The sequence below is a fragment of the Condylura cristata genome, unplaced genomic scaffold (genome assembly GCF_000260355.1).
Source record: "Condylura cristata isolate star-nosed mole 26May11 unplaced genomic scaffold, ConCri1.0 scaffold00030, whole genome shotgun sequence".
NCBI lineage: Eukaryota > Metazoa > Chordata > Mammalia > Eulipotyphla > Talpidae > Condylura > Condylura cristata.
In genome coordinates, this window is record NW_004567131.1 from 5,031,763 (window position 1) to 5,052,782 (window position 21,020).

At 41.6% G+C, this 21,020-nt stretch overlaps 1 protein-coding gene across 14 annotated transcripts in view; it reads left to right on the top strand.

Annotated features, from left to right (window-relative positions):
* PARD3 (par-3 family cell polarity regulator) overlaps positions 1-5,816 on the top strand; it is a 476,523-nt gene extending 470,707 nt beyond the window's left edge. For 11 of the 14 annotated variants that reach the window (XM_004691164.2, XM_012731302.1, XM_012731313.1 and 8 more), the window contains one exon: positions 4,090-4,531. In XM_004691164.2, the coding sequence (XP_004691221.1) occupies positions 4,090-4,483 (394 nt within the window). In that variant the 3' untranslated portion in view covers positions 4,484-4,531. Of the gene's footprint in view, positions 1-4,089 lie in introns of all 14 variants that reach the window. The other 3 variants (XM_012731317.1, XM_012731307.1, XM_012731309.1) reach the window with 1 other exon arrangement.
* The last annotated feature ends 15,204 nt before the right edge of the window (positions 5,817-21,020 follow it).

Consider the following 21,020-nt stretch of genomic DNA (forward strand, 5'->3'; position numbering starts at 1 on the left):
AGCAGTTTGAGGAACCTCCAAACAGTTTTCCATAGTGGTTGTACTAGTTTGCATTCCCACCAGCAATGCAGAAGAGTTCCTTTTTCACCACATCCTCGCCAACATTTGTTGTTTCTAGTTTTTTGAAGATGTGCCATTCTCACTGGGGTGAGGTGGTATCTCATTGTGGTTTTAATTTGCATATCCCTTATTACAAGTGATGTTGAACATTTTTTCATATGCCTGTTGACCATCTGCATTTCCAGAAAGAGTAACTTTTTACTGTGCATCTTGGTACGGGCGAGGAGTTAGAATGGCTTGTGAGAACGTGCACTGAGTTAATTCCTTGCAAAGCAGCAGCTCTCAGCAGCAGTTTGTGCACAAAATTAGGAAAGAGAAAGCACGCAGGAGGTCGGAGGGAGCTACAGAACCTACCTGAACTTGAGTCAAATCCAGCTTCTCACCTGGGACGGTCTTCAAAGACATCTGACCTCCACTTTCCAGATGTTGCGGATCAGTGCAGTTTTGTTTAAGCAAGTTTGCATGGCATCTGATCCCATAAAGATTTCATAAACAGAATTCCACCTGCAAAGTGCCACATGAAATTAAAAAAAAAATGTTTAGGAATTATTATCAGTCAAACTCAAAAAAGTGGTTTGAATCCGAATGATGAAAGTGAACCAGGGTAGTTTGTAAATTTTAATTGTCATTAAGTACATTAGTAATATAATATAAATTCAAATACATTTTGAAATTTCAATAAGAAACACCAGCCAGGTGGTAGCACTAGTTCAAGACGAAATGGAACCTGGTGGCCCCCACACTCAATTTTCAAGCAGACTAGTATTTCTTTATTTTTTATTCCTAAATTAGTTTTCTTTTAAAAAGAATCCTTTTATTATTCTTAAATGTGTTCTTTACTTAGAAGTCAAAAGGCAATTCTCAAAATAGGAGATACATTCGATCATAGTGACTAATAGAAAGACTAAGTTAAGAGCCTTATTAAATATTCCCTTTTTTTTTTTTCTGGCTTTCCCTTTATTTTCTTCTTTCCCTCCCCCTAACTTCACAATGGCTGGGATCTTATTTCCTTGCTTTGTTCATCGGACTCCCCACCCTAACGTGGACTTCCCACCAGGCGCATTCATTATTTCTCTAAGCTGCTTGTCAGCTTGTCAACCTTCATCTTTGTCTCATTCTTCATTCTTACATGTCCTCCTCACCCCAGAGGCGAGCTGGCTTCCCTTTGGTTTGGGGGCTCTGGTGTGAGTCCTCTCATGACAGCATCCAGGCCACACAGGAGACTCTTGGAATCATTGAAAGATAGGTCTTGCCAAAGCAGGACACATGCTTTGACTGGATTCGGAAATCTCTAGTGGGCTCATCCTAGGAGTAAACAAGCCTGTGTGTTGGTTTTAAAGATATTCAATAAAAGATTGCTATTTGCAGCCTTTGAGCACTTGTGAAAAGTTTAAAGGATACAATTTCTAGGCCTGCTCTTCCTTCTAATCTCTGAGAAAGTGTTTGTGAATTGTCCTTACTTGGTAAAAGTCCTTCAGTTACTCCTGGGTGCCCTTCTCTGCTCCTTTATCTCTACCAATCCCTTTGACAAAGAACAAAAACCTAGTTCAATTTATTTTTCTTCTTTGGTCAGAAAGATACCTCCCTAACCCATCGCCTAACCTTTAAGGGCAAAGTGAATCTGCATTGAAATCTCTCCAACAACATTATCTATCATTTACTCTGTGCCACAATTTTATGAGCAGTTTTCTTGGATTATTTCATTTGTTTCTCCCCATACCATATAAGTTTAATAATTATCCCTGTTTCATAGATGAGGCAACTTGAATCCAGGAAGCATAGGCCATTCAGCATCACACAGTGAGCAGAGGACAGATTCAGCATCTGGTTCTATGTCTTTCTGGCCCTGAGACCCTTGCTGGGTGTTCCTGGTTTCCTGTTGACTGGGTTTTCATCTAGAAAACTCTTATGTCTGCTGCTCGTTTTATGAGCTGTATGTAGGTGCATTGTATGAAAGTATTTGTGTGAATGCATGTGTACATTTGTGTAGATGTGTGTAATGACTATACATTTGCATGTGCCATTTGTATGTGTGCATTTATATGTATGCATATGTGCATCTACGTATGTATGTTTTATGTTCCCTATATATATTGCTTCAAGCCTTAAGGAAGTCTGCTTCCTTTTCTGTGTACTGCTTAATTTGAAGAAAATTTAGCTACAAGGAATTCTTTCTTCCACATTATCATAATTTCCATTCCTAACAAACCTTTGGTGAATTCCCAATGTGTTAAATATAGAAAAGCTCTGTCTTCTTGGAATGATTCAAAATTCAACTTATGGTGTATGGCTGCCATAGATCGAAGCCTCGGGCTTCATAGAGTTGGGGAGTGGGGACTGAAGGCGGCATATAAGTCTCTTGGTAGACCAAGAGTGAAAAAGAGATGAAATTTCTGAAACCTATTTCTGTCTATCTTTAAATTGATAACGAACCCATGAAGGGATCCCACTTTTGTTGCTGTAACATCAGTAACAAGTTCGTTGTTTTAATTAAAGTTTCATGATTAATGTCAAATCCCTGGTTTCATGCTGGCACTTTCCATCATTCATGTCTCTGGGCAGATTAATTTATGACTTTTTAAGTGCAGATAATCAGTGCTTTAGGCAAATAAACTATTCTATCAAATCTAAGTATTCTTGCCTGGGTTGATTGTACAAATGGTCCTATTAAAAGAGAAGCAGATAGATATGTTGTATACTGGCCTATTAATCATGGTCAATATCCAGAGATGTTGCTAGACATTAATTCACTTTCCTTCTTGAGAATATCCCTGCGTACATTTTAGGCCATATGGAAAATGGGCAGATTTTATCCTAAACCATATTGATGGCACTTCTGAATGTGCAAAATGCAAATTGCTAAATTCCTGTGGGAAACTCGATGGGTGCATAGACCTTATTTCCTTTCTGCAGGAGTCTTTTTGACTTTCAGTTATATTGGAGGGTGTTGACGTGAAAGCCTGAACAATACATACTGTCACCAGATGATTTTCCTATTGATAAATGGAGCAATATCTTTTGTTTTATTACTCAATTCTTTCTTCCTCTCTTCCATTTTCAAGGCAAAAAATTGGGGAATGGTTTTCATTCTGGCACAAAATTGTTTTACTTTATCATAGCCAATCTTATTGTAAATTCATAAAAGCATCTAGAAGACTTGATAGTAAATTAAAGATGTTTCAAAGCAATAATGTTTCCTGAAAATGATGTGCAACTTTATTGCAGAGGTGATAAGAATTTGAAATTTCTATATGACTGATTTATTTCCGTATCCTGGGGTGGCATAAAGTGAGGCAAGTGAGTTTATCCTGACATCTGATGAAGGTATAGTGTGCAGGAAGATAGTGCTTACTTTACAGATGTCTAGTTTGTACTGTTCTGTTTTGTTGTTTGCTGACATATACAGCTCTATAAAGCTGGGGTTTAAAGGAACTGCTTGTTGCATTTTTAATCATAAAGAAGACTTGACTTAAATCATTCATAACCAAGCTCATATTTTAATCCATTACATGTACTTCATATTAGTGTCTCTGGCATTATGGAGGCAGCTATGTAAAATACTTGTTTTGCTTGTTTAGAATTGAATTGCAATGTTCAAAAGTGAACAATTATTGCTGGCATAGAAGCTGCCAGATCTCTTATAAATTCCTACACTACATTTTGCCACTGTGTCTAAATTGCAGGAGATGCCCTTACCCTAAGAAGAACAAATACAGAAGGAGGACCTACTTCTGTGCAGAAACTAAATCTCTTAGCTCTCTGCCCTGTTCAGTCACTGTGTGTTTACTTGTCTAAGACAGGAGCTCACTAAGGACAGTTACCAGGAGAGACAATTTTTAGTCCTCCAGGCCTTTCATTCCATTGGTGCATATTATCACAGTGTTTGCTGAGATACTAAAATACTTATCCCCCCTCACCAAGCCCCTCCCTCCATCTTTCTTGTACTTTCTCTCCCACTCCTTCTCCCTCTTCTTCTCCTCTCTCACCTTCTCCCAGCTGTCACACTAATCTTTGGGCTTTGCTTTTTAGGCAAAGCAGGAAAAATGCCAGCTCTGTGTCCCAGGATTCCTGGGAGCAGAATTACTCCCCTGGAGAAGGTTTCCAGAGTGCCAAGGAGAACCCCAGGTACTCCAGCTACCAAGGGTCCAGAAATGGCTACCTGGGCGGGCATGGCTTCAACGCCAGGGTGATGCTGGAGACCCAGGAGCTCCTTCGCCAGGAGCAGAGGCGGAAAGAGCAACAGATGAAGAAGCAACCTCCTCCTTCCGAGGGACTCAACTATGACTCATATAAGAAAGTCCAGGACCCCAGTTACACCCCCCCCAAGGGACCCTTCCGGCAGGACGTGCCACCATCCCCTTCTCAGGTCGCCAGACTGAACAGACTCCAGACTCCGGAAAAAGGGAGACACTTCTATTCCTGAGGAGAAGAATGGATGCTTCGTGTCTTGCAATAAAGGACATTTTCCTATTGAAGACTTGTACTGGGGAGTTTTTTAAAACCACATGGTACTATGGAATCTTTCTATTGTTGGTATCAGTGCCTTTAAGCAGTGTGGGCAAAGAAATGGAAGGCCTTAATGTCTTTGCCACTGTGTTGCAAGCAGCTATTTCATGGAAGGATTTCCCAACATCTGACAATCATCTGTTTGAGGCATTCACATGCTCTACATCTCTCTGGAGTACGAGGAATCTTGGCCAGTTGGTGAGATGTCCGTGACTTCGTGTTGCAGCCCATACTTTTCGACAAAAAATTTCTTTGACATTGAAGATGATGTTGATCCCTTTTTTCCTTTAAATTTTCTTAGATAGGAGGCAACATCTCAGTGTCTGGTGGATGAAAGCAGAAATTGGGCCTTCACTTCATAGAACAGTCATTTCTTGTACTTTGTAATCAATATGGTTTTCCCTATTCTTTCTTAGCTCCTCTTAACAGGAAGGTTCCTTCATCTTATTCAGAAAGCTTAGCCATATTGCAACACTGTCTGGTTATCATGGGGGTTCTTTTGAAATTGCCTTATAAATCAACGTTACCAATAAAGTGATTGTTCTGGTCTGTGTTTTTAAATACACTTGTTCAGTCATGTTCCTAACACATGTTGAGTCACCACAACTCTGTGTGGGGAACGTGGGAATGACCCCCCAGTGGGGGAGGAACTGGGCCTGCCCATCCGCCCTGTGTGTGTCATGATGTGGGAAGTGGTGGCTAAGAAAAGAATTCTCCTAGGATGAGCTTCTGGCCCAGTACATCCCAGTAATTATTTTAATTAATTTTCATTTGACAGGTTGGCAGGAAGGGCACAGAGTGGGACAAAGATAAATCAGACAGTCATTTTTAGATTCTAAAACTCATCTACTTTCTACAGTTTTCAAGTCAATTGGAAATGACATTTGTCTCATGTGTCCTCATGTTGTATCTCTGCCTGCTGATGCCATCCAAATAATTTGGCCATGAGACAGAAAAGACAAGTCAGGGATAAGCCATCACACATCTCAGAGAACATTTCTGTGTTCCCTAAATAAAATAACAAATAATTGCTCCTGTGTCATTATTTTAATCTACATGTGGGTCACCAGCACCACGGTCGCCCCTGTGTTTTCATCTTGTGGACTTGAACACCATGTATTGTAAACCATGGCTGGGTTGCTAAAGTGCCTGTAAATCCTGATGTGAAAAAGCTTGAGATGAAAGTTCGGCATACCATGTATGAACAAACAACAAAAGACAGATACTGATATGCCTTTTTTTTTTTTTTTTTTTTTACTGGCACATTGTATTTTTGTGTCCAATTATTTGTAGAAAATATGTGACAAGTCCATACATGTACCTATGTCTCTTTTGCATTTCTGTGTAATGGTTCTATTTGTTCATAATGTGCAGCAATGTTTAAATGGTGTTACCAGTGTAAGCGTGGTGACCTTGGGTGACCTTGGCTCTTTCTCACAGTCTTCCCAAAGCGGTGAGAAACAGCTTTCCCTGTACATATGAGACTTCTAATAAAAGGCATATTTCTTCCTGTTCTTTGTGATGTCAGTAATATTCCTGTGGAAACTCCTAGCTCGGAATTTTTTTAAGGTACTATTAACAGACATGGTTGTTTTCCATATTTTTAGAGAGTTGACAGTTCCTCATCTCTATTTACAAACATAGAAATGGGTGATTGATTATTTATTTGAACACCTGAGGAGAGGGAAAGGAAAAAAAGAGGATTTCTTATGAATCTACTGGATGGCCCAGGCCACCTGAAGAAGAGTGGGGATGCTGGATTGAAAGACTCAAAATGTTAGGACTAAATAGAAGGAAAAGTAAACAGAACACTATGTAGCATTCCATTTTTGCCCTTGGCTCCGTTCGGGGGATTTCAACAAGCTAAATGTTTTGACTGAGTCCTAATCTTGCATATGATGAGCCCACATAAATGTTCCAATGCTGGTCTACTTCTAATACAAACCCAGATCTTACCCTCCCCTCCCTACCCCCAGATTACAAAATAAAGCGTTGCTGTATCTTTTCGGCAGACATTAATGTAAGTATGATGCTTTGAAAGTGGCATATCCCTTGGTTTACCTTGTGCACACATCCAGATGTGATCTTCTCTATGCAGAGTGCCCAGCATTAGATGGTTGTCATAGCAGCTCTCATCTTGTTACTAAGCCCAAATTCTGTCACCTCAGTATTAGTAATACAGGTGTACAGTGAGCCCTCCCTGGTGGCACAAGTAGGGATGCAGCACTACAAGCTAGCTGAAGCCCTTTCAGTGCGAGTTCTATCCTCTGCCTTGGAGGTGACCCACATGGTATAGCAGACTTTTCCTGTCTCGCCCACTGCTCCCCTCAGCAGTGTACTTCGTTGATCTGTCTGTTCTGCTCCCCACTCTGTCTCTGGTGAATCCTCTCACCGCCCCTGCACCTCTGGCCTATACCACAGTTCTGCATGTATAAAAAAATAAAAAAAAATTTTTTAAAAAGTGTATAGCAAGCCAAAAATACATGTCTTTAGTTCTTACATGCATCAAAGTGAAAGAAAGGAGAAAAGTGAAGATGGAAAGATTTAATTTTCCCATGGACAGAAGTGGATAAGAACAGGCAATATTGAATTGTTGTGGGACCCAACTCATAAAGGAATCTGAAGATTAAAACTGACAGTTTAAGCCACACTAAAAAGAGAAGAAGAATAACTATAAGTCAGCATAAAAGTGAGAATCTGCTCCACATAGTAGTCTTGTCTAGTATGACCTGACCTCTGACTCCAGAACTCTTCACAAGGACCCTTGGGCATCACATGTCCATAGGAAGAGCCAGCCCTGGAGTGATCAGTGCATGCCCTGTGCTATACATGTCAAGGAAGGGGCCAGGTGACAACCTGAAAGCCCACACTAGATGACATTAAAATTGAGTGACTCAGCTGTCAGGAAAGATGGTTCCATTATTACATCATCACCACTTAGCCCCTTAAGACCATAGTCTCATAAGTATATGTAAATGTAAATTACAAAAAAAATATATGCAACATTGCATGTAACTTAAGCACCACCATTCACATCCTCTTCATTGGTCACTTAGAACAAAGACAGCTCAGAGGTCAGAGCATTCCATGATTGACAGGGCTACCTCACTAACAGAAAATTGGGACCTGGGATTCTCAAATTTCCTTCCAAGGAGGTCAGATATTTTGAATCAGAGATGTTTTATTCAGTGAGGGAAATAACTTTTATGACAAACACTTGGAAAGGAGCAGAAAATAAGGACACAGATCTGGCCACTTTGAAATCATTGCACTTTGAGTTCATCTGCATTGTGAGTTTGAAAAGGAGGCCAGAAGTAAGAGCCAAATTAGGTTTATCTATGCACAGCATGGCCGGTAATTTACCAAAATATGGGGGTCACCTCTGGGGCTATTCTCCTTCCCTAGTAGTTTCCACTAGGAAGTTTATTAGAAAGTACATCAATAATAGTCATATGTAGCACATGAAAAATGTATATGCCATTCTGTATTTGTCTGGTTTAATGTTTTCCTGATTCTGTCCTATGAGCCCTTTGCGCCCAGTCAAAATCAAACTTAGATGGAAAAGATAGTGCTTTGTTCCAGGTTTGTTTGTTAACCATGGAAGAGTTAGCCACTGACATTCATACTACCTCTAGGTTTATTCCATATGAATGTCCTTCTTTGGATAGCATATGCCAACTATTTAAATATCTACTTAACAGCCTTTTTTTTTTCTTTTCTTTTTTTTTTTTTTTAAGCAAAGAGTACTCTGATGATCTCATGTCAGGTAAGGAGATAACCTTTTTTTGCTTCTGAGACAGAATATCTTAATAAGGCAGCTAATAAGGGTGTTCACAGGTAAGAAAGTGAGAATGATGGAGACGTTTTAATGGAAGACTACCTTCAACCCCAATTAGCTCACAGAGCTGGCTGCTTGAACTAACTTTTAAATAAAATGTGTAGGATGAGGACTGTAATAGTTAGCATACGCCTTTCTATTTTTTAACAAGAAACTGATATTTTAATGTAGATCTCATGAGAAAATGAGAATATTGCCATGACACTCTACACAGAAGGAACTTACTTCCCCATTAGATGGGTTCGTTGCTCTAAAATTCATTTTCCTCGCCAGCATTCATCACACCTCTCTCTCTTTCCTCGGCTTTCACATTCCATTCAGCAAAGTAAAAATCTATAAAGGCATACATTTGGTTTCTCAAAGTTAAATTCCATAGTAGAGAATTTCATTTTGAAAGAATTAAGCAACCTTTGCTAAAGAAGATTAATCATCTTTTGTCACGAGTATTTTTATTTCCCTTTCTGAGTAATCAGCTTTATTTTCTCATTTTTAATTTTTTAAAACCAGTCATTCCCCAGTTGGCTCTAGTTAGTATTTTACTCAGGAGAGAAGTACAAAAAGCTAGGACGACGCACTCCCACAGTGAAGTCGACAATTACTCCTCTCTCATCCTTACCACTTATTTGCTCATGGATCAATTAAATGTGTGAAAAACATGCTTTTCTGAATTGTTCAACTCACTGCTGAGTTACCTCACACCACTGTTGGCTTAGAAAAGTCATTTGGAGTTTGTTCCTAGACACCATGCTTGGGTTGGGACAATTGAATTTTCTTCCTTAACCTGTCACCAACCTGGGAGAAACTGTGCTGAAGCTGGTGCTGTGGCAGGAGCCGTTCCCTGCCTCGGAAGGCAAGCTTGCTGCTCGCTAGTAGGCTCCTTCTGATACCGGTTTGGCTTCCACGAGGGATTTTATGATGCAAATATTTTAAGAACAACTTTGAAGATTTTGCCATTGAAAACAGTCTCACATGGCTCAGGGCCCAGCTAACTGCAAACTACAAGGGGGAAAAGTGCCACATTATTGCTGGCAAGTTACAGGAAGGAAAACAACACACATTTCTAAACCGCTTGTGACCTGGCTAATGATCTGGTTTCAGGGTTCAGTTCCTATCTGACTTGCTTCTATTCAGTTCTGGTTGTCAACAGCAACATAGTGACCACTGTTGTTTATTTTGGGAAAGTGGGGGGAAACATCAGCGTGACAACGCAGAGGTGGGTCAGATTAGGGGTTGCCAATGAATGCTGGGTACTTTGGAATAATGCAAACTTTGAAATTGCCTTGTGAAGCCTCTGAGTGAATTTGTCCTACACATAGCCTGACTTACAACTCCGTTTCCAAACTTTCCTTCATTTTATCTGCTTGGCTAGATTCCCAGCTGAGCCTGAGAAGTCCCTCTGGCCCAAGCAACCAAAAGTTCTCTACAAATCTGTACCTGCAATCAGGGTGCATAAACTGCTGGGTTCCCACTTCATTTGGTTGATTTATTCATGTAGCACTTTACAATTTGCACACTAGTATCATCTTTTCTTTTTGAGTCCCCAAACCCCATAAAGCAAATTAGAGAAATGATAGTCCAATTTCACACACAAGGAAACTGATACTCCCCAAGTTGGCGACAGAGTTTGTGAGCAGTTCAATTAGAGCACAAAACTCAGTGTCTGAACTGTATCCCTCATTTGTAGTAACGCTTTGATCAAAAGAAAATGCTGGGCCCTCCCTATTGGCGCAGCGGGTTAAAGTACCGCATTATGAAGCTCTCCAAAGCCCCTGCAGCATGAGTTCGATCCCATGGTGTGACAGGTGACCCACATGGCATGGCAGACCTCTCCTGACCCGCCCACTGCTCCCCTCAGCAGTGCACTTCGAAGATCTGCCTATTCTGCACTCCACTCTGTCTCTGGAGAATCCTCTTACCCACAACACCTCTGACCTGTACCCCACTTCTGTAAGCATAATAAACAAATCTTTAAAAAAAAAAAAGAAAACGCTTTGCTTTTAACAGTTTTAAAATCCTTATTGTATAGTAATTCATAGAGTAGGAAAGAAAAAATGTATAGAGTTATGAAATTAGTAGCAAAGATAAATTTTGTCAATACTATCAGCATACACTGGAGTATTACACATATATGTTATGCCTATATATGTTTGTAAATATAACAATCCCCTTATTCACTATCTAAGATTTAAGTTACCTGAAATCAATGTGATACAATTCTATGTGGATTAAGATATTTTGAGAGAAAGAGTCCATATTCACATAACTTTTATTACTGAACAGTGAAATAATTATACTATTATAACTTACTATTGTTAATCCATTACTATTACAAATTATTAAATTTTATAATAGGCAGGTATGTCTAGAAGAAAAAATAGTATATATGATTCAGTATTTTCTATTTTGAATACCCACTAGGGATCTTGGTTTGTATCCCCCATAGATAAAGGGAAACTACTACACATTACCTAGTGTATATATTTTATTGTATATATTTTATTGTATATATAAAATATACATGAATTGGGTTATTCATACTTTAGTCCCATTGTAGTGCAGATTTAAAATGCCTGTAAAATGAGCAATGTCAGGTTTCCATGTGGATTTGTTGGTAACATTATTCCAGGCTTTGAATCTTTTCTTAAATATTTAAACGTCTTAGACCAGAAAGAATTCATTCTGGTCTTATTGTTGAGGAGGAAAAAAAGTCCAATGTGATGGAGAAGTGAAATTTAAAAAAATAATAAGATGAATTAGATTTTAAAAAATAAGAAAAATAGGATTGAACAGGGAGTGGCCACTCTAAAAAGCCAGTCCTAGTAGTCAAATTTCTGAAGCAGATGCGAAAAAGACCTCAAATGTTAGTACAAAATGGAAAAGATGGCTGTGAGATTGTGAAACAATAACAATTTGCATTAAATCATCAGCTGTTTTCAGCACAGATGGGAAAGCCTGTTACAAAATGTTATAAGACATTTTGCAGCGAGTTTCAAGCTGGACATGCATTTAAAACATTCTTAGGCTTTTCACATTGAGAATAAAAATGTAAATCATTTTCGTGAGGACTTTTTTTCTTACATAGCATTTATCTTTATCTTTTGTTTTATTTTTGGGAAGGAGATGACATTGTAATAGCTAAGGGGAAATGATCCATTTACAGAGTAGAATAGATAAAATTTATCTTCAAAGAGGTAGAATATTAATTATGCAGAGAAAGAAACTTTTAGCTTTGAGATATTACCAATGGAAAGAGTGGCTTATTAATTCAAAATCCTTATCAAGCACTGGTTCTGTGTCTCAGAGAGACACAGGCACAGTGCTTCAAAGCAGCTGGCAAAATATGGGACGCTCACTAGGATTAAACATCCTCCTCCAGGAAGCCCTCTGAGTTTGTCCCTGGTGCCCTATGAGGGTTGAGTCCATCCTCTTCCAACAGAACTGTGCTTCCTCCTTTTGCCTTTAAAAATACCACAGGGCCGCAAAGCAGGAACATGTAGTGATGTTTCAGGCCCCTCTCCTCTGTCCTTGCCCCTAGAGAAGAGACTTAGACAGCCACAGACTCAGCGTCTGGGAAGACTGGCTGGCCTACAGAAAAGAATTTCCAATAACTAATCCAGCTGAAAGAGACACTTCCCTTGGCCCCAGCTCTCCTTCCCGTAAGCCAGGAAATGTACTCTCCATTCATTAGGGGATGGCTCATCAGGGAATTGTCTGATTGGTTACTTCATACACCATGCTAGTATCTTCAGCTGCCTAGCTTAAATCCTTTTAGGTGTTCCCACTGGATTAATTGAAAATCATGGATATCCTGTTTGTGTGATTTGTTCAAGGTAATTGTCAGAACATGAAGAGGCCATTATTGATTTTTAAAGAAGATGCCACTTTATATGGCCTGAAATGTGGATGTGGCACTGGTTTAGGGGGAAAAAAATGATTATCTCATATTCATTCATTCATTCATTTTTAGCTCCCCCTACCCAAAGTGATGTGTTAGATGTTGGAAACACACCAGTGAGCATTATAGTCTAAGAGCTATATTTAGAAGGTAATGCTGGCATGAAGAAAATGATGTAGGTTTACCATCCAGAAAATGAGAATGAGCAAGAGGACTGCTAGTCAAGGAGAGTAGAGACAGAGAGCAGCAGATATCTGCATGAGGTAGGGAGGTGAGAATAACTGAAGGAAGAGAGTGCCTAGAAAAAGGAAGATAGGTGGCGCAGGCCTGGCGGCCGTTCCCGCCTCGCCCTGTTCTCCGCGCAGCGAGGTACAGAATCTGGGGCAGTCCTGTATGTGACCTCACACTCTGCCAAGTGAGCATGGCTGAGGAAGGGGGGTCATAAGAGTTTATTATAACACTGATTAAAGCTGGATAAAGAAAAATGAGGGCAAAGTTGAGATATAGACACAACTGTGTTGGTAAATTGATGGGGGTCAAAGATTGGTTGAAATTGGAGGGATTATGGTGTGCAGTGAGAGAGGTATTGTAAGTAGAGTTTATGGGTGTAAACATGCAAAAAAAGTGGTTGACATGATGCAGAAAAGAAGCTCAATGGCAGTGTAGGCAGTCAAGGAGCAGAGACTAGTTTGTTAGAATGATCTTTGTCGATGTTAAAATCAACAACAAATAAAGCAAGACAGTGATAGAGATGCAGAAATACAGATAGACAGACTAAAGCAAAGGGCAAGTGAATACATAATAAAGCTAATTAGTAGCTTCAAAGAAGTGGGGGAGGAGACTTGAGGAAATAATGACCAGTAAATATCATAAGGAGTGAGAGAGAAACCTGTGCCATTTCCAAACTCAAAATATGGTCTTTGTGACTAGAGAACATCAACCCCTGGGAAGACTGTAGGTATTGATGAGAGCTAGAAGAGGGGGAATGGTGCACGAAGTCTTTGGGGACATAAGACCATAGAATGAGGATGATCTGGAGATCTTGGGCTTCTTACGAGTTTTGAAGTAAAACAGGTGCAGAGCAAGATAAAGCTCTGTGGTCTCTCAGGGCCAGTAGAATTGCTTACTTCCTGCCAGGAGCATTGTGGGTCTGTTTGTTTTGAGGCAGGTTGCTTTGACTTCCTGCTTAGTAGCCACCAAAACTCTCAAACTTACTTTGCGCACTTGAGCCTATATCATCATAATAAACATGAATTAATTAGTTAATTCATTCATTCAAAGACTTATATCAGCTAATGGGCAATGTGCTGTCACTGTGCATTCAATGGTGAACTCTGATGGTGACACTGATGTTGTCAGAGAAAACATTCATTAAATAAACAATACTAATAGATGTAACATGTTCAGCTACAACAAGGGCTTTCAGTGCAGAGTTGCTGTGAGAAAATAACAGAAGGAGGGAACAGAATTAAGATGGAGAACAGGGAAGTTTGTGAGGAGTGGCATATATACTGAGATCTGAAGGTTTTTGACAAGCTAACAATATGTTAAGAGTCTAGAAACTTCATATTGTATGACTTTGAGTTTAATTGTTTAGAACCTGCCTAGTGGGAAAAGTAGAACTCTCTAATTTACTGCTGCAGATTTTTTAAATACAGATTTATTTTATTTATTTATGCATAAAAGAGCTGGGGTGTAGGCCAGAGGCATGGGGGTGGTGAGACCATTCACCAGAGACAGAGTGGGGAGTGAACAGGCAGATTGACTGAAATACACTGCTGAGGAAGCAGCAGGTGAAACAGGAGAGATCTGCTGTACCATGTGGGTCAGCTCCCTGGCTGGGGATTGAACTTGTGCTGCAATGGCTTCTGATAGCTTCATAGCATTGAGACTTAACCCCTGTGCCACCAGAAGTCCCTGCATTTGCATTTTTTAAATTGGGAAATTAAAAGGAGCAAAGTGGATAGTCAAGACAGTAAAGACAAGGCAACTCAAGACTCAAGGCATATGATATCACAAATTGAGAACAGCTCTCCCATTCAACTACAATGACATGGAAGATAGTTTTCCTTTCAGATATAATGTTACATTTATTATAATAAAGAAATAGAATGCACCAAGAATTGCAGCAATATTACTTTGAACATGGATTAGAAGGATTAACATTGTTAAAACGCCCACTGTACCAAAGTCATATACAGATTCAATGTAATTCCTGTCAAAATTTCAGTAGCATTCTTTGAAGAAATTTGGTGTTGAGAAAACAGGACACCCAAATCTAAAAGAATGAAACTAGGCCATTCTGTCAGTATTATATATAAAAATAAACTCAAGATGGAGTGAGATCTGGATATAAAACCTGAAACCTTAAAAGCCTTGCATAATGGGTGGGTGAGTTGGTGGGTGGTGGGTGGTGGGTCACGGCAGGTTGTGGGTGGTTGCTCCCTGGTGGTGCAACAGGTTAAAGCACAGCACCACGAAGCTATCACAGCCACTGCATCACGAGTTCAATCCCCAGTCAGGGGTTGAAACACGTGGTGTGGCTGCTGCTCCCCTCAGCAGAGTATTTCAGCCCATCTGCCTATTCTGCTCTCCATTCTGTCTCTGAATCCTCTCAACCCCTACACCTCTGGTCTGTACCCCAGTTCTGTATGTATGAATAATTTTTTTAAAGGACTTGGGCATAAAGTACATAAAAGAAAACATACCTAAGGGCCCTCTCTGGTGGCACAACAGGTTGAAGCACAGCACTAGGAATCTAGCTGCAGCTATTTCATGCAGTCAGGCTTTGATCCCCAGCCAGGGAGCTGACCCACATGGCACAGCAGACCTGCTGCTCCCCTCAGCAGTGTACTTCAAATATCTGCCTGTTCTGCTCCCCACTCTGTCTCTGGTGAATCCATCTCTGGCCTGTGCCCCAGTTCTGTATGCATAAATAGATAAATCTTTAAAAATAAATAAATTTATTAAAAAAAATAAACATAAAATACTCTATGACGGGCCCTCTCTCGTGGCGCAGCTGGTTAAAAGCACTGCACAAGACGCTTAAGCCGCTTCCGCATGAGTTCGATCCCCGCCTGCCCCGGAGATGGCGTGGAAGACCTCTCCTGACCCACCCATGCTCCCCTCAGCAGTGTACTTCATTGATCTGCCTGTTCTGCTCCCCACTCTATCCCTGGTGAATTCTCTCACCTCCGCATCTCTGGCCTGTACCCCAGTTCTGTATGAATAATAAATAAATCTTTAAAAAAAAAATACTCTACGGCCCTCCCTGGTGGCGCAGCGGGATAAAGCACAGCACTGAGAATCTAAAGCCGCTTCCGCATGAGTTTGATTCCCGCCTGCCCCGGAGGTGACCACATGGTGTGGCAGACATCTCCTGACCCGCCCGCTGCTCTCCTCAGCAGTGTACTTCGTTGATCTACCTGTTCTGTTCCCCGCTCTGTCTCTGGTGAAGCCTCTCACAATCCATCTCTGGCCTGTGCCCCAGTTCTGTATGCATAAATAAATAAATCTTTAAAAAAAATACTCTATGACATTGGCTTTCATGTTGTCTTGGGGACTCAACTCCAATAACAAAATAAATAAAAGCAAAATAAACCATGAGACTACATCAAACTAAATCTTCTGCACAGAAACTATCATTAAAGTGAAAAGGCAATCTACTGAAGAGGAGAAAATATTTGCACATCATTGATTTGACAAGGGCTAATATCCAAAATCTACAAAGAGCTCATTCAACTAAACAAAAGAAAAACCAAAACCCACTGAAAAATGGGCAGAGGAGCTGATAGATATCTCCAAAGATGACATAGAGATGGCCAAAAAGTAAATGAAAAAAAGTTCATCATTACTTGTCTGGGAAATGCAAATCAAAACCACAATGAGATCTCACACCTGTGAGAATGGTTTATATAAAGAAAAACAAATAAATACAAAACCAAAACCCCAAACAGAAACAACAAATGTTTGTGAGTTGTGGAGTAAATGAACTCTTAAACACCAGTGGTGGAAATGTTGACTGGCTGAACCCCTGCGGAAAACAATTTAAGTTTCTCAAAACAGAAATAGATCCGTCATATTATCCTGCAGTTCCACTCATCCATGTCTATCCATAGAATACAAATACATTAATTGGAAGGAATATATGTGCCACTATGTTCATTGCAACATTATTTATAACAACCATGTATGGAAACACCCTAAGTGCCCAAAGATAGATGAGGGGATTAGAAAGATGTAGAGTATATACACAATGACATGTTACTGGGCTATAGAAGAAGATGAATTCCTACCATTTGTAACAATATGGATGGAACTAGAAGGATTATGCTAGGTAAAATAAGTCAGAAGGAGAAAGACAAATATCAGATGATTTAACTCATATGTGGAAAATAGAGAAACAAAAAACAAGAAGCAGTCAAAATTAAACCAAAGCAAACAAAAAAGCCTAGCAATCTGACTGTAGAACTGAGGGTTCTAGAAGGGGAATTTGGAGCAGGAAACAAAGGTGCGTGGGCACATGCACTTAGTAAAAGACATTTGGTGTTTTGTTGGTGGGTATGGGATAGTAACATACATTTGAAGAAGAGAGAACCAGAGTCTCTATATCATATACAGTGCTATAAACCAACATTATCTGGACAAAAAATAATGCAATAAAACACACTAAAATAGGTCCTCCCTGGTGGTGCAACATTACAAGCTAGCAGCATCCACTTCAGTGTGAGTTCCATGCCAGCCCCAGAGGTGACCCACGTGATGCAGCAGACCTCTCCTGACCCGCATGCTGCTCTCCTCAGCAGTGTACTTCACCAGTCGGCTTGTTCTGCTCCCTACTCAGTCTCTGGTGAATCTTCTCACTGCCTCTGCACCTCTGACCTGTACCCCAGTTCTGCATGCATAAATAAATCCTTTTTTAAAAAATAAACTAAAATAAAATAGATGCAGGTATATACTGTTTACAAATTAAAATAAAGGTCATAAATGCATTTTAAAAGCTGTGCTTTAAAGGTTTTAGTTACAGTATACCTTACATTATCTGCTTGATGTTTCTGCTGGATCACTCAGCAATTGTGGCTTTCATCACTGTGTGAATGCCAGGGGTACCCAGTCTGTTGGGCCTGTGTGAGAACATCTGAGGTCAGAACAGGGGAAGTTCACCTGCATAGAGGTGATTCAGGATGTCTCAATGAAGGAGATAAATAGGGGAGAGGAGGAGAGAAAGAAAAAAAAAAAAACATATAGTGAAATGTGAGAAAGTGGATGTGCATATGTGGACCCTGAGCTGGACCTTAGGAACACAGGCAGGGCTAGCAGGATGGACCCAGATACAGAGACCTTCAGACATGAGGGCTGGCTCTTGAGCATTCATTTATTCATTCATTCATGCACCACATGTTTTTTTGGGTGTGTCAGTCACTCTTTGGAGACTTGACATATATGAATAAACAAATCAGATAAAAAACCTCTACCCTAAGCAGGTTTACATGTGAATGCATGTTAAGAATGTAGGGTGGGCACTGCAGGGGACAGTAAGCAATCAGCTCAATAAATAAACAATGCATTGTGCTAACTGTGATGTGTCATTCGAAGACATGAACAAAGCCAGGAGGAGGAGGACTGAGGAGGGTGAGCCTGGTCGCAGTACCAGATAGGGTCATGGTGAGATGTACTGAGTTCTCATTCTTGCAAAGGATGGACAGTGAGATGGAGAGGTGGTAAAGGGCTGACACTGGTGATGATGCCCGCCCTAGAGTATGACCGTAGGCATAAGGAATCAAGCATCTAGGATGTTATCACCATGAATATTGAAAGCACTGCAAAATATGGCTGCAGTGCTGGTGACAGAAATGGTGAACCAGCATAAGGGTCCTTGAGAGATGAGGAGATATGTGATAAGACCAATGAGAAAATGGCAGGGGTGTGTGTGCCAGAGTCTAGCAGCACATGATTCCAAGATGAGGAGAGCTGTGATGAGAAAATAAAGGTCAGAGCTATAATAAGACCAAAGAAGATGCAGCCACTAGGTCTAGACCAAGAACTAAAGGAATATGGAAGGCAAAATGCTACTGTAAGCTGTCAGTGGCGAAAAAGTGTCCTTGGAGAACCTGGGGTCACAGATAAGCGTGGGAGTATAGAGACTTTGAAATCACTACATTTCTGAAATGCTGGGCAGGGTTTCTCAACCTGGGAAGTGGCAGAAATTTACAACAAACTGGGCGCCAATTTTTTGTTTGTTTCTTTGTTTGTTGGGAGCCGACTTTATTGTGCTGGCCCCCAGACCGCGGCGTGGACAAACATACACACAGATGTACACACCGGGCCGCCCCAGACGGCAAGAAAGTCTGGGGCGCTGCAGCCGGGCCCACCCACGCAACCCCACAGCCTACCCCCCCGGGGTGGCCCGAGGTCCTGTGCCCTCACGCGTCCAGCGGGCACTGCCCGGCCAGTCAGACCACACTACGCCATAATACCTAATCGGGGCGGGGGGGCAACAGGCAGCTTCGTGCGAGCAGGGGCAGAGGCACCGTGGTCGCTGGCAGGGAGCATCACAGCCCACCGCCGCGGCCTCTGCTCCGGCGCTGGGAGGGCGTGGTCCACGCCAAGGATCCTGCCCAGGGCAGTGTGGCCAGCGCCAGAGGCTCTTTCACGAATTCCGCCGGAAGGACTCCCCGCCTGTCTCTCCCCTCCAGCCGCGGCAGCCACGCGGTCCAGGTGCCGAACCCACCCTGCGACCTCTGGGGACGGGCATCCGGGTTCACCCTGGGCACCACGCAGCCGCTTGCCGCCTGTATATCTGGCTGGACAGGGCTCCGTGTCTGGCGAGGTTCTTGGCGCAGCCCCTACACCCCATGAGCCAGAGACGAGACAAACCAATGTCAGGGGCCACCCAGGCGTGAGGGGGCCAGCAGACTGTGGATCAGCAGGTCACTGGGCAGGGCCGGGCAGCAGAAGGGGCAGGAGGAGGCCTGTGAGGCCGGGCGGGGTTTGGTCCAGTGGCTCCCCGGGGCTCCAAGTGTCCAGCACTGCCCGGTCACTGGCGCAAAGGAAGGGACACCACAGGTGCCCCCAGGTCCCTGGTGGGGCGTGGCTGGGCTGCGCCCGGCTCTGACCGCCTCAGGCACGGGGACCTTGGGGGTACATACGTGGCCTCTCGCATCCCAGGACGCTCGGTAGTGCGGGCAGCTTTATGGGGACTGGGTGTGAGGGATGAGGGGTATTCTGGGAATCTGGGGTTTTTTGAGGTGACTGTAATAAGCAGGGAAACTGGGTACATGGTGGCAAGATCATGCATATAGAGAAGTAGGAAGGGAAAGGTATCTCAATCTCTTACATCCTGTTAATGAATGTGAAGAGATCTGTTACTTCAGATTCTAATTTTTGGGGTCTCCTCTTGAGTCCCATTGAAGGGAAGAACACCTGGGACATTTTTCTTTATACTGGGACTGACTTGACTTTTTGTGTGGAGTTTTAATTCTCCCTCAAGATGCCAATGTGTTTCCTTAAGGAAGTCTGGGAAGGGGGAGTAAGCAAGGAATAGATAAATTAAGAGCAGGAAAATTACCTACACAACATATGCTGGAAGAATAGATAGAAAGATTAGCCAAAATATGAGCAGTAACAACATATCAGTAATTGTAGAAACCCAGAGAAATTCAACCAAACTTCAGGTAACTTGACTTATCTTGAAATTTGATGAGCAACACTTGTGGTAGTTGTGATAATTGTGCACTTTGTGGTACATTAACATGACCCATTTTTAGTGGAGTAGTGTGTGTGTGTTAATTTAGGTGACTCAGAAGTAGATACTAAGATGGGATCGGATATACACAACTTGGGGTGAGGGAGTGCTGGTGAGGGATGATAATGAGAGGGCCAGAGGAACCTGGGAGAGTCAACAGACCACAATGTAATTCCAACTTCTGTGAAGAAGAGAAGGAAAGGAAGACCATAAATTACAGTAAATTTATTTTTTAAAAAAATGTTAATTTTTTTTTTTATGCACGCATAGGTCGGAGGTGCACAAAGGTGAAAGGAGTCATCAGAGGCAGAGTGGGGAGCAGAACAGACTGACTGACTGAAATACATGGCTGAGGGAAGGAGAGGGCAGGACAGGAGAGGTCTGCTGCGCCATGGTGGGTAGCTCCTTATCCTGGGAATTGAACTCGTGCTGCAGTGGCTGTGGATTGCTTCATATGCTGAGACTTAATCCTTTGCACCACCAGGTAGGCCTCAAAAATTCTAAGAAAATTTGATAAGGCCCACAGAGAATTTCTGAACCCAAAATCACCTTTCTGAGAATCCCTGGAACAAGTTTGCCTAATTTCCTTAGTGCATTGCTGGCTGAGAGAAGCTAACAGAAAGCCTGGCCACAGTACAAAGACAGGACCAGGATTCAGAGAGCAGTGGTTAGGACCTTCAGTCAATTATACTTATTCTAGTAGAAGGTCTTAGAGACCCACCTTCCTGGTTACCAGGGTTAACTTTCAATTCATGATGATTCCCTGAATCACATGCATCTGTCACCCAATAGGCTTTTTGTTAACCTAAGCACTCCCTCTTGGCTGGGATGCCTTCCCACTCAACTCACATATTTTAGAACATAATTGGGACAGGATGACAGAATTTAAGGATACTGTCTTACCATGTATAATTTCAGCTTTATCCTTCCTTTCTTGAAACATCTGTATTTTATTATGGACTTTACTATATAATACC